General features: G+C 37.4%; 1 protein-coding gene, 2 long non-coding RNA genes, 3 other non-coding genes and 1 pseudogene across 6 annotated transcripts; all 7 read right to left on the reverse strand.

Moving 5' to 3' along the window:
* Positions 1–99: 99 nt before the first annotated feature.
* On the reverse strand, positions 100–264 carry LOC117317178. The gene has a single exon (XR_004530132.1). It is a non-coding gene; the product is annotated as a U1 spliceosomal RNA (small nuclear RNA).
* Positions 265–1,072: 808 nt separating this feature from the next.
* On the reverse strand, positions 1,073–2,464 carry LOC117317126. The gene is made up of 2 exons (XR_004530102.1): positions 2,273–2,464; positions 1,073–1,934 (listed from the first exon to the last, which is right to left on the reverse strand). It is a non-coding gene; the product is annotated as an uncharacterized LOC117317126 (long non-coding RNA).
* A 389-nt stretch (positions 2,465–2,853) lies between these two features.
* On the reverse strand, positions 2,854–10,912 carry LOC117316311. Its single transcript, XM_033870851.1, has 3 exons — positions 9,972–10,912; positions 4,580–4,650; positions 2,854–4,241 (listed from the first exon to the last, which is right to left on the reverse strand). The coding sequence occupies exons 1-3, from the start codon at positions 10,910–10,912 to the stop codon at positions 4,192–4,194; spliced, it is 1,062 nt and encodes a 353-aa protein (XP_033726742.1). The 3' UTR covers positions 2,854–4,191.
* LOC117317180 lies at positions 2,856–3,020 on the reverse strand. Its single transcript, XR_004530133.1, has one exon. It is a non-coding gene; the product is annotated as a U1 spliceosomal RNA (small nuclear RNA).
* LOC117317188 lies at positions 5,163–5,300 on the reverse strand (annotated as a pseudogene).
* A 1,741-nt stretch (positions 10,913–12,653) lies between the features above and the next one.
* On the reverse strand, positions 12,654–14,124 carry LOC117316949. The gene is made up of 2 exons (XR_004530069.1): positions 13,933–14,124; positions 12,654–13,594 (listed from the first exon to the last, which is right to left on the reverse strand). It is a non-coding gene; the product is annotated as an uncharacterized LOC117316949 (long non-coding RNA).
* LOC117317181 lies at positions 12,656–12,820 on the reverse strand. The gene has a single exon (XR_004530134.1). It is a non-coding gene; the product is annotated as a U1 spliceosomal RNA (small nuclear RNA).
* Positions 14,125–14,507: the final 383 nt, after the last annotated feature.

Below are 14,507 nucleotides of genomic sequence, written 5' to 3' on the forward strand. Positions count from 1 at the left end.
TTAGGAAACCAATACCATAAAGCATGTTGATTAAGTGTAAATGTAGCGTTGAATGTCGCTATATACGTGGGCATTGTTGTTCTCTTGTTACTTTATGAACAGGGGTTAGCGCGAACGCAGACCCCCACACTAAAAAATAGCGTACCCGAGTAATCCGCATTTGGGATTATCGCAGGGTTCAGCCCGACCGGAGTGCAATGGTTAGGCCTCGACCTGGGGGCACCGCCGTTCCTGATCACGGTAGCCCCTGTACCAGGTAAGTATGCTAGCATTGCCACATATATCATCTGATATACTAAAGGCGGGTTCCAATAAAAGAGGTACAGTATGATTTTCATGCAGCAATACTGCTGTAAACCTAGCCCATAAAGGGCCTGCAATTTCACGCCGGATAGCGCAAAATTTCCTGTAGACGGCTGAAATACATAATGTTGTGTATGGAAATTTTGATGAGTACCTAATGATCATTGAAATTCTTTCCTTTTCCCCCTTAAAGCACGGTATTCGAGTGTGCAGGGGAGACAATTCAACGGATATGAATCGCATGTTTTGCTCCAGGATTTAATGTTCGTGAATGGAATGTCAGTTCTCGAATGGTGTATACCAAAATGAAAATTGATACATTTTCAATTCAATAACTTTAGTTTTAATGTCAGTGATGTTCAAGGGACAACGGGAATGGAACATATTGAAATACTTTGAATACGTAGAACTCGATCAATAGTACGACATGTAAATTCTTTGAAAGCCTAGTTTCAATAAAAGAGGTACAGTATGATTTTCATGCAGCAATACTGCTGTAAACCTAGCCCATAAAGGGCCTGCAATTTCACGCCGGATAGCGCAAAATTTCCTGTAGACGGCTGAAATACATAATGTTGTGTATGGAAGTTTTGATGAGTACCTAATGATCATTGAAATTCTTTCCTTTTCCCCCTTAAAGCACGGTACTTCGAGATGTGCAGGGGAGACAATTCAACGGATATGAATCGCATGTTTTGCTCCAGGATTTAATGTTCGTGAATGGAATGTCAGTTCTCGAATGGTGTATACCAAAATGAAAATTGATACATTTTCAATTCAATAACTTTAGTTTTAATGTCAGTGATGTTCAAGGGACAACGGGAATGGAACATATTGAAATACTTTGAATACGTAGAACTCGATCAATAGTACGACATGTAAATTCTTTGAAAGCCTAGTTTCAATAAAAGAGGTACAGTATGATTTTCATGCAGCAATACTGCTGTAAACCTAGCCCATAAAGGGCCTGCAATTTCACGCCGGATAGCGCAAAATTTCCTGTAGACGGCTGAAATACATAATGTTGTGTATGGAAATTTTGATGAGTACCTAATGATCATTGAAATTCTTTCCTTTTCCCCCTTAAAGCACGGTATTCGAGTGTGCAGGGGAGACAATTCAACGGATATGAATCGCATGTTTTGCTCCAGGATTTAATGTTCGTGAATGGAATGTCAGTTCTCGAATGGTGTATACCAAAATGAAAATTGATACATTTTCAATTCAATAACTTTAGTTTTAATGTCAGTGATGTTCAAGGGACAACGGGAATGGAACATATTGAAATACTTTGAATACGTAGAACTCGATCAATAGTACGACATGTAAATTCTTTGAAAGCCTGGTTTCAATAAAAGAGGTACAGTAGAATGTTCATGCAGCAATACTGTTGTAAACCTAGCTCAAATAGGGCCGGCAATTTCTCGCCTGACAGCGCAAAATTTCCCGTAGACAGAAACTGAAATACATAATGTTGTGTATGGAAAGTTTGATTGCATGTAAGCGCTGTCCAGTCACAGAGAAATACGAAGATTCGTTGAGGCTTTCGTCTGCCTCAGATTGAGTCGTCTAAAACACCTTTCAGAGACAATTTTGATTGTGGTAGCAGTGTACAGTAAGAATGCCCAATTCTGAAAAATATTGCACATGTTTTAGATATGTGAACATTGCCAGTTAACCTTACATATTACCTCTAATAAAGCATATATATTTGTAATCTTTACAGTATTTGCAATTTTAATACAGCTCTGAAGGATAAGTAAATTTATTTTTTTCTGTGATTTTTAGAGCTGTGAATATCATGGTAACAGCTTAAAAATTGTTCAAGAATTGCAAAATATGATATTTGACCCCAAAATGACACAATTTTTTGTTCTGAAACCTATTTGAAATTAAATATCTCTATCTCGGAGTCAGAATTAATCTTGTTTTGACATTTGTTGTAAGTTAAGTTTTCCTGCTATCTTACCTTGACTGTGGACTTCCATTTTCGCTGTAGGCAAAACTAAATTTCCTCTGTAAACGCGCTTTCGGAAAATCCTGAAATTTAAAATCGGGAACCAATTCATTAAATTTTGTTTTAACAAATGTGAAGCATGTATGTACTACTTCATACTGAATATACCAATTATAGTGTACATTTATTTTTTCATTTTTATGCATATCATAATACAGGAGTTATTTGCTTAACAAAAAAAATCGCCCATGGCCAGGCTGTCCTACTGTAGTGTGCTACCTTGTGTGACATGTGAAGAATATATTTTGCATGATACCCGGAGCAAATGCTACCACTATTAAAATAGTTTTCGGTGATGTTAAGAGATCATACATAATGTGAATGCATTATGAAATTACGATTGCCATTCGTTTGGAAATTATAAAGCTTGAACGTGTTGAATTATACTGTGTTTGGTACTCTGTAGCATTCTTTGTGTTGCTGGTTTATCATTTTCTTAGGAAACCAATACCATAAAGCATGTTGATTAAGTGTAAATGTAGCGTTGAATGTCGCTATATACGTGGGCATTGTTGTTCTCTTGTTACTTTATGAACAGGGGTTAGCGCGAACGCAGACCCCCACACTAAAAAATAGCGTACCCGAGTAATCCGCATTTGGGATTATCGCAGGGTTCAGCCCGACCGGAGTGCAATGGTTAGGCCTCGACCTGGGGGCACCGCCGTTCCTGATCACGGTAGCCCCTGTACCAGGTAAGTATGCTAGCATTGCCACATATATCATCTGATATACTAAAGGCGGGTTCCAATAAAACAGGTACAGTATGATTTTCATGCAGCAATACTGCTGTAAACCTAGCCCATAAAGGGCCTGCAATTTCACGCCGGATAGCGCAAAATTTCCTGTAGACGGCTGAAATACATAATGTTGTGTATGGAAATTTTGATGAGTACCTAATGATCATTGAAATTCTTTCCTTTTCCCCCTTAAAGCACGGTACTCGAGTGTGCAGGGGAGACAATTCAACGGATATGAATCGCATGTTTTGCTCCAGGATTTAATGTTCATGAATGGAATGTCAGTTCTCGAATGGTGTATACCAAAATGAAAATTGATACATTTTCAATTCAATAACTTTAGTTTTAATGTCAGTGATGTTCAAGGGACAACGGGAATGGAACATATTGAAATACTTTGAATACGTAGAACTCGATCAATAGTACGACATGTAAATTCTTTGAACACCTAGTTTCAATAAAAGAGGTACAGTATGATTTTCATGCAGCAATACTGCTGTAAACCTAGCCCATAAAGGGCCTGCAATTTCACGCCGGATAGCGCAAAATTTCCTGTAGACGGCTGAAATACATAATGTTGTGTATGGAAATTTTGATGAGTACCTAATGATCATTGAAATTCTTTCCTTTTCCCCCTTAAAGCACGGTATTCGAGTGTGCAGGGGAGACAATTCAACGGATATGAATCGCATGTTTTGCTCCAGGATTTAATGTTCGTGAATGGAATGTCAGTTCTCGAATGGTGTATACCAAAATGAAAATTGATACATTTTCAATTCAATAACTTTAGTTTTAATGTCAGTGATGTTCAAGGGACAACGGGAATGGAACATATTGAAATACTTTGAATACGTAGAACTCGATCAATAGTACGACATGTAAATTCTTTGAAAGCCTGGTTTCAATAAAAGAGGTACAGTAGAATGTTCATGCAGCAATACTGTTGTAAACCTAGCTCAAATAGGGCCGGCAATTTCTCGCCTGACAGCGCAAAATTTCCCGTAGACAGAAACTGAAATACATAATGTTGTGTATGGAAAGTTTGATTGCATGTAAGCGCTGTCCAGTCACAGAGAAATACGAAGATTCGTTGACGCTTTCGTCTGCCTCAGATTGAGTCGTCTAAAACACCTTTCAGAGACAATTTTGATTGTGGTAGCAGTGTACAGTAAGAATGCCCAATTCTGAAAAATATTGCACATGTTTTAGATATGTGAACATTGCCAGTTAACCTTACATATTACCTCTAATAAAGCATATATATTTGTAATCTTTACAGTATTTGCAATTTTAATACAGCTCTGAAGGATAAGTAAATTTATTTTTTTCTGTGATTTTTAGAGCTGTGAATATCATGGTAACAGCTTAAAAATTGTTCAAGAATTGCAAAATATGATATTTGACCCCAAAATGACACAATTTTTTGTTCCGAAACCTATTTGAAATTAAATATCTCTATCTCGGAGTCAGAATTAATCTTGTTTTGACATTTGTTGTAAGTTAAGTTTTCCTGCTATCTTACCTTGACTGTGGACTTCCATTTTCGCTGTAGGCAAAACTAAATTTCCTCTGTAAACGCGCTTTCGGAAAATCCTGAAATTTAAAATCGGGAACCAATTCATTAAATTTTGTTTTAACAAATGTGAAGCATGTATGTACTACTTCATACTGAATATACCAATTATAGTGTACATTTATTTTTTCATTTTTATGCATATCATAATACAGGAGTTATTTGCTTAACAAAAAAAATCGCCCATGGCCAGGCTGTCCTACTGTAGTGTGCTACCTTGTGTGACATGTGAAGAATATATTTTGCATGATACCCGGAGCAAATGCTACCACTATTAAAATAGTTTTCGGTGATGTTAAGAGATCATACATAATGTGAATGCATTATGAAATTACGATTGCCATTCGTTTGGAAATTATAAAGCTTGAACGTGTTGAATTATACTGTGTTTGGTACTCTGTAGCATTCTTTGTGTTGCTGGTTTATCATTTTCTTAGGAAACCAATACCATAAAGCATGTTGATTAAGTGTAAATGTAGCGTTGAATGTCGCTATATACGTGGGCATTGTTGTTCTCTTGTTACTTTATGAACAGGGGTTAGCGCGAACGCAGACCCCCACACTAAAAAATAGCGTACCCGAGTAATCCGCATTTGGGATTATCGCAGGGTTCAGCCCGACCGGAGTGCAATGGTGAGGCCTCGACCTGGGGGCACCTTTTTTTAAGTTTCATAAAATTTTATTCAGTATTTACATGTAAAAACGCCATTGGACATGCCCACATGACGCCTTGTGTCACTTGACAACCGGTAGCCCCGGTATAGTGCAATTACCCCTAATACCTGGATGGACAAGGATTCTTGGAATTAACTATGTAGACAGGTTATCATAAAGTTAGAACAATATCAACATCATGGCAAGCTAAACAGAAAACACATTGCACAATTAACACGTTAATTAATGATATACGAATCAAAAAGTAATTGTTAAAGCAATAGATAACAGATGTAGTTATATTTGAAATAAATCAGATACCAGTTTATCGTCTTGGATGGAGCAGAAAATATTGGTAGTACACCAATACTCAGAGAAAATGGTCTGTGGAAAACGAATGAAATCAGATCGCATACGCATACAGATATTGTTTAGGAAATGGCAGACGAGAGAATTAGAAGTAGGCGACTTTTTGTCAAATTTCTTGGAACAACGGATAAACCAAATAGATGATAGGGATTCTGCCATTAAATACAGTAAAAGGGACTTTACTTTTAGAGTGAGACCGAGTGGGGCATGGAATCGCCAAAGTTCCAAATCAGTAGGGACCGTCCCGTCTGAGATTTGGTGCACCCAGGAATTAACTAAGGAAACTAATGGTTGAATAAAAGGACATTCATAAAACAAGTGTGATATAGTCTCAAAACAATCACAAAATGTACAACTTTTAGACGCTTCAACACCAAACTTATACATACGAAAATTAACAGGTAATATTTCATGAACAATTTTAAAAACTACATCCCTAGAACGGGTATCCAAAAACTGATTACTAACATTAAAAAAAACAGGCTTAAAGTCAACTAACGGAAAAACTCTGAGAATACGTGGTGCCTTTACAACGCCAGATAGTATTTGTAAATAAAACTGTTTTGTCGTCGATGACTCAAAATTGTCATCTGGAAAATCCGTTTTATACTTTTTGAACATTTCATACATAGATATATAAAAATGAGGACAACACTCACTATGAGGAAAGTTATTGTCAAATGTGTAAAACTCGTGAAACTTCATGGAAAGCCAATACATAGTAAAATATCTCCACTTGGCTTCAGACTTTTCACAAACAAATTTCTGACAATGCTTCAGACGAATAGACTTGAGCTTAACATCAATATTAACAATAGCGAGTCCACCACTAGTAGGAACAGCATAGGCAACGGAGCGCGCAAGTGGCTCCATCTTGGAGTTCCACAAAAATCTAAACAATGTTCTCTGAAAAAGTGCCAAATAATGCCTAGGCATTGTGACAATAGTACCAACATACCATAGTTTGCTGCACGCAAGGACCTTTATAACAATGGATTTTTGTGTCAAAGATAAATTCCTCATTTTCCATAAATCTAAGGTCCTTGAAAATTTCTTAAAAACCGGCTGCCAAATATCGTCAGGAGTAATATTATTACCGACTAGAACCCCACAAATTTTATGCTTCTCTATCCACCTTATGCCAAAAGGATGATCAGAACGAGATTTCCACTTCCCCAACCAAATTCCCTTAGATTTGAGCCTATTCAATTTAGCACCTGACGCCTTGCCGTAAAAATCACACCAGAAGAAAAGTTTTTGAATAGATAAATCAGTGCAGCAAATGCCAGTACTATCGTCAGCATAAAGGGAAATTTTTGCTGACTTAGCGGAACCCGGAAGTTTAATACCAATAATGTCGGGGTCATCACGAACTTTTTTAGCAAAGGGTTCCAAAACCAAAATGTACAAAAGGGGAGACAAACTACAGCCTTGCCTTACCCCACGAGTGATGGGAAGAGGATCAGAGATAAACCCATTAACAATAACAGAAGAAAAAACCTCATTGTATAGAATACTTACCCATTTGATAAAGTCAGGCCCAAAATTAAATGCATTTAGGACCTTAAATAAGAACTTATAATTTACTCTGTCAAACGCTTTCTCTTGGTCTAGGGATATAAATGAACACTTCAAGTCCTTCTGATTAACATAGTCAACAACATTACGTAATAAATGACAGTGATCAAAAATAGACCTTCCTTTAACAGCACAAGTTTGGTCAATACCGACCAGCCTGTCTAAAACCTTACTCAATCTATTAGTTATAACCTTAGACAAAATTTTATAATCAACATTCAATAGAGAGATTGGCCGCCAGTTTTTCATATTGGATGAATTATTTTTATCCTTACACAATAAAGATATATAGGATAACTTCTGAGAGTCAGAGAGTTGACCCTTCTCAAAAATAGAATTGTACAAAGAAACTAGATGGTCACTAATCAAATTAAAAAATGTAAAATAAAACTCTTTAGTAAGACCATCACAACCTGGTGACTTGTTATTAGACATATGCTTAATAGCAAACAGAATTTCGTCCTTCCTTAAAGGACCCTCACACATTAAATTATCGAATTGTGATAGCTTAGGAAGGCCTTCACAAAAACTATCTGCTAGATCTAAATCTATATCTTCCTCTGTAAAAAGTTTTAAATAAAAATCACGAAATGCATCTAATATGCCCTTAGAATTTGTCACAGAGGAAGTATCAGGTAAGTCTATCTTCTCAATAAAACGTTTCTTACCTTTATCAGTTTCCATTTTTAAAAAATATCGCGAGGGTTTTTCTGAAAAATCTAAAAAACTTGCCCTAGACCTTACCATAGATCCCCTAAAACTCTCCGAATGAAAATCAGAAATTTGCTTTTTAATACACTTAACCTGATCAATAAAATCTCCGGGCGACTGCCTCTCTAAAATACATAATTTATTATATTTATCTTGTAAAAACTTCAAAACAGAACGCTTTACCTTAGCCTTACGCTTACAATATCCAACAATGAAAAATTTAATTACATATTTACAATGGTCCCACTCTTCTAAAGAAACAATATTATCTTTTACTAAGTCGTTCCAAAAGTCTTTAAACGCTATCTGAAATGCCCTATCTTTCAAAATACTATTATTCAATTTCCAGTAATAAGGCCCAAACATTGGCTCTGAAAATAACTTAATTTTTAAGAAAACAAAATCGTGGTCAGAACCACCAGAGGGGAAAATCTTATTATCCAGGAGATTGTCTTTTAAAATTGAAGAAATGTAAAATCTATCCAATCTACATGACACCCCATTACCATGCCAAGACGTAGAAACTATATCTGGAAAAAGTGAACGGAAAGTATCAAAAAGTTTAAAATCGTGACAAATATCACGCAATAATTTGTTACCGGATACACCACGCATAGGGTTACCGCCTATCTTATCAAGGGGAATATTATCGATACAATTAAAATCTCCGGCAAAAATAATTGACCTTCTACACGAAAAATGACGTATAATGCTATCAAAAAACAACCTCCGTTCCTCATCAATATTTGGGGCATAAACATTAATAATTCGAAACTCACTATCAAAATATTTAAAATCTACAAACATAGCCCTACCTACTCTGTCCAAATCAAATTTTTGTAAATCAACATCAATAAAAAATAATACGGCCGTTCCTCTACTGTTATAAGCACCAAAATTCCAAATGGCTTCACATTTAAAAAAATCTTCTATCCTCTTAGCAACATTCAAGCTAGACACATGAGTTTCTTGCAACATTACAATATGTATATTATGATTATGGACAAAATCACTAAGCTCGTACTGTTTAGATTTCGATAAAAACCCGTTACAATTCCATGTAATTATATTTATATAGTCTGTTGTATTAATCATTATACTGTTTTCATTTTATAGAACTGGATACAAGACACATTAAAAACAACAACACATGATCCCACACAGGTAAGGTAAGTACACGCACGACCACGCGTCGAGAATAAAACGACATACCCGACCGACCAGCGTAATAAAACAAAACGAATCGTATGTACAATGAGGCGCGGTACAAAATCCGTCTGCAAATCCAAATATAAAGGAACGAATAAACACCGCCGGTAAGGAGAGCTCGGTAACACCGATGATCACTGAGCTGGAACACAGGTAAGGTGAGATGTGCACGTGAGTAACTCACAGTACACGCGCCCCGATTCCACTGGCTAAGGAAATATTCACCCGTTGTCAGCTTGATTAAACATTTATAATCAACGATATTTATTCAAAAAACATATTTACATATTATTTCAATCAATACGAGAAAAACGGCAACCCAAATAGGGATAAACAAGTCTTTCACAATGATTTTTAGGAGATAAAAATGTGCGAAACCAAACAACAAATGTTTACAGGTAAGTATAGTTAAAGATGACAATGCTTTACAAATAGGAACACTTATAAGGACTCCATTATATGTTTTAAAAGAATAACGACAAGCTAACAAGACATGGCAAAGGTAAAACACACAAAGTTGATAACTAGAAATCATATCGTACAGGTAAAAATTCCAACAATGAAAAAGATGACAATGCAAGGCAGGCCAACAATTGACAAGCCCGACAAAATGAAATGATATAAACGCTGCCACAAAAAACACAAAACTAACTGGGAACACCATACAGGTGAAAAAGATACCAATCAAGTCCAGGGACGTGCACGGGTCAAATAGGGATCGTATTGCCGCCATCAATGTCCATAATTTAAAAAAATGTTCGTTACCAGGTTAATAAATGAAAACTAATCACCATTTCCGGAACCCTCATCTATGACCAACCTTGAACCCTCGTCTTCATCCATCGATTCTTCCTTGGCATCTTGGTCGTCGGGGGTACGTTGTCCGGGGGCTAAGTTCCCATCCTCCATAACGATAGGGGAGTGGCTATGGTGCTTTCCCTTTTTCGCTATCTGGAATCCATCATCATCGACCTGACGTTTCTGGGGCTGAGCTAACTCAGGCACACCGCTCCCTCCGGCCGAGGGGCTTACGGTCACGGGCTCGCCGTTCTCTCCCTGTGAGGGGCTCACGGGCTCACCGCTCCCTCCGGCCGAGGGGCTCGCGGTCACTGAGTTCTCTGAAGATGGCTGTGGAGCTGGCCCAGACTGCGCAACCTTAGAGGCGTAAGACGCAGCCTGCACTGGCCTCCCAGGACACTGCGATCTCACATGTCCCACCTGGTGACACCTCAAACAGATGGGCGGACGACCGGGGACCATAATCAAGGCTGTCTTCCCAAACATCCTAGCCTTATGAGGAATATCGTCCTGATCACCCTCGCGAATCAAAAGCGTAATTTCACGAGTACCGGTCTCCAGTGTAACACCCGCGACTTCACTGGTCTCCCGGGAAAAGTTGATAACTTTCCCATAGGTCTCGAAATAGTTCGCAATACAGTTATCGTCAATCCACGTAGGCAGCCACTGAACCCTGATAGTCAGGCGACGCTGGTCACACGGCTCTGGATGTAGGGCAAACTGTTCCTTACGGATCATACCATTCGAAACTATAATATTAACCATGTCCTGTCCAGTTACCGTTGAGAACCATGTGTTCGGGGCCTCACAGCGAAAAACCGATAATATGTCCGTTCCCGGAACTCCAATGTCAAGTAACGCCTTCAACACTTCAAAACGGGTCACAGAGTTCCGTCTAGGACCAGAGACGTGCAAACGAACGGATCTTCTTAAAGTTTCAAGGTCAACATGGCGCTCAACCATCATGGATACGTTCCTGATCACGGTAGCCCCTGTACCAGGTAAGTATGCTAGCATTGCCACATATATCATCTGATATACTAAAGGCGGGTTCCAATAAAACAGGTACAGTATGATTTTCATGCAGCAATACTGCTGTAAACCTAGCCCACAAAGGGCCTGCAATTTCACGCCGGATAGCGCAAAATTTCCTGTAGACGGCTGAAATACATAATGTTGTGTATGGAACTTTTGATGAATACCTAATGATCATTGAAATTCTTTCCTTTTCCCCCTTAAAACACGGTATTCGAGTGTGCAGGGGAGACAATTCAACGGATATGAATCGCATGTTTTGCTCCAGGATTTAATGTTCATGAATGGAATGTCAGTTCTCGAATGGTGTATACCAAAATGAAAATTGATACATTTTCAATTCAATAACTTTAGTTTTAATGTCAGTGATGTTCAAGGGACAACGGGAATGGAACATATTGAAATACTTTGAATACGTAGAACTCGATCAATAGTACGACATGTAAATTCTTTGAAAGCCTGGTTTCAATAAAAGAGGTACAGTAGAATGTTCATGCAGCAATACTGTTGTAAACCTAGCTCAAATAGGGCCGGCAATTTCTCGCCTGACAGCGCAAAATTTCCCGTAGACAGAAACTGAAATACATAATGCTGTGTATGGAAAGTTTGATTGCATGTAAGCGCTGTCCAGTCACAGAGAAATACGAAGATTCGTTGACGCTTTCGTCTGCCTCAGATTGAGTCGTCTAAAACACCTTTCAGAGACAATTTTGATTGTGGTAGCAGTGTACAGTAAGAATGCCCAATTCTGAAAAATGTTGCACATGTTTTAGATATGTGAACATTGCCAGTTAACCTTACATATTACCTCTAATAAAGCATATATATTTGTAATCTTTACAGTATTTGCAATTTTAATACAGCTCTGAAGGATAAGTAAATTTATTTTTTTTCTGTGATTTTTAGAGCTGTGAATATCATGGTAACAGCTTAAAAATTGCTCAAGAATTGCAAAATATGATATTTGACCCCAAAATGACACAATTTTTTGTTCCGAAACCTATTTGAAATTAAATATCTCTATCTCGGAGTCAGAATTAATCTTGTTTTGACATTTGTTGTAAGTTAAGTTTTCCTGCTATCTTACCTTTACGGTGGACTTCCATTTTCGCTGTAGGCAAAACTAAATTTCCTCTGTAAACGCGCTTTCGGAAAATCCTGAAATTTAAAATCGGGAACCAATTCATTAAATTTTGTTTTAACAAATGTGAAGCATGTATGTACTACTTCATACTGAATATACCAATTATAGTGTACATTTATTTTTTCATTTTTATGCATATCATAATACAGGAGTTATTTCCTTAACAAAAAAAAATCGCCCATGGCCAGGCTGTCCTACTGTAGTGTGCTACCTTGTGTGACATGTGAAGAATATATTTTGCATGATACCCGGAGCAAATGCTACCACTATTAAAATAGTTTTCGGTGATGTTAAGAGATCATACATAATGTGAATGCATTATGAAATTACGATTGCCATTCGTTTGGAAATTATAAAGCTTGAACGTGTTGAATTATACTGTGTTTGGTACTCTGTAGCATTCTTTGTGTTGCTGGTTTACCATTTTCTTAGGAAACCAATACCATAAAGCATGTTGATTAAGTGTAAATGTAGCGTTGAATGTCGCTATATACGTGGGCATTGTTGTTCTCTTGTTACTTTATGAACAGGGGTTAGCGCGAACGCAGACCCCCACACTAAAAAATAGCGTACCCGAGTAATCCGCATTTGGGATTATCGCAGGGTTCAGCCCGACCGGAGTGCAATGGTTAGGCCTCGACCTGGGGGCACCGCCGTTCCTGATCACGGTAGCCCCTGTACCAGGTAAGTATGCTAGCATTGCCACATATATCATCTGATATACTAAAGGCGGGTTCCAATAAAACAGGTACAGTATGATTTTCATGCAGCAATACTGCTGTAAACCTAGCCCATAAAGGGCCTGCAATTTCACGCCGGATAGCGCAAAATTTCCTGTAGACGGCTGAAATACATAATGTTGTGTATGGAAATTTTGATGAGTACCTAATGATCATTGAAATTCTTTCCTTTTCCCCCTTAAAGCACGGTATTCGAGTGTGCAGGGGAGACAATTCAACGGATATGAATCGCATGTTTTGCTCCAGGATTTAATGTTCGTGAATGGAATGTCAGTTCTCGAATGGTGTATACCAAAATGAAAATTGATACATTTTCAATTCAATAACTTTAGTTTAATGTCAGTGATGTTCAAGGGACAACGGGAATGGAACATATTGAAATACTTTGAATACGTAGAACTCGATCAATAGTACGACATGTAAATTCTTTGAAAGCCTGGTTTCAATAAAAGAGGTACAGTAGAATGTTCATGCAGCAATACTGTTGTAAACCTAGCTCAAATAGGGCCGGCAATTTCTCGCCTGACAGCGCAAAATTTCCCGTAGACAGAAACTGAAATACATAATGTTGTGTATGGAAAGTTTGATTGCATGTAAGGCGCTGTCCAGTCACAGAGAAATACGAAGATTCGTTGAGGCTTTCGTCTGCCTCAGATTGAGTCGTCTAAAACACCTTTCAGAGACAATTTTGATTGTGGTAGCAGTGTACAGTAAGAATGCCCAATTCTGAAAAATATTGCACATGTTTTAGATATGTGAACATTGCCAGTTAACCTTACATATTACCTCTAATAAAGCATATATATTTGTAATCTTTACAGTATTTGCAATTTTAATACAGCTCTGAAGGATAAGTAAATTTATTTTTTTCTGTGATTTTTAGAGCTGTGAATATCATGGTAACAGCTTAAAAATTGTTCAAGAATTGCAAAATATGATATTTGACCCCAAAATGACACATTTTTTTGTTCCGAAACCTATTTGAAATTAAATATCTCTATCTCGGAGACAGAATTAATCTTGTTTTGACATTTGTTGTAAGTTAAGTTTTCCTGCTATCTTACCTTTACTGTGGACTTCCATTTTCGCTGTAGGCAAAACTAAATTTCCTCTGTAAACGCGCTTTCGGAAAATCCTGAAATTTAAAATCGGGAACCAATTCATTAAATTTTGTTTTAACAAATGTGAAGCATGTATGTACTACTTCATACTGAATATACCAATTATAGTGTACATTTATTTTTTCATTTTTATGCATATCATAATACAGGAGTTATTTGCTTAACAAAAAAAATCGCCCATGGCCAGGCTGTCCTACTGTAGTGTGCTACCTTGTGTGACATGTGAAGAATATATTTTGCATGATACCCGGAGCAAATGCTACCACTATTAAAATAGTTTTCGGTGATGTTAAGAGATCATACATAATGTGAATGCATTATGAAATTACGATTGCCATTCGTTTGGAAATTATAAAGCTTGAACGTGTTGAATTATACTGTGTTTGGTACTCTGTAGCATTCTTTGTGTTGCTGGTTTATCATTTTCTTAGGAAACCAATACCATAAAGCATGTTGATTAAGTGTAAATGTAGCGTTGAATGTCGCTATATACGTGGGCATTGTTGTTCTCTTGTTAC

The sequence above is a fragment of the Pecten maximus genome, chromosome 18 (assembly GCF_902652985.1).
Source record: "Pecten maximus chromosome 18, xPecMax1.1, whole genome shotgun sequence".
Taxonomy (NCBI): domain Eukaryota; kingdom Metazoa; phylum Mollusca; class Bivalvia; order Pectinida; family Pectinidae; genus Pecten; species Pecten maximus.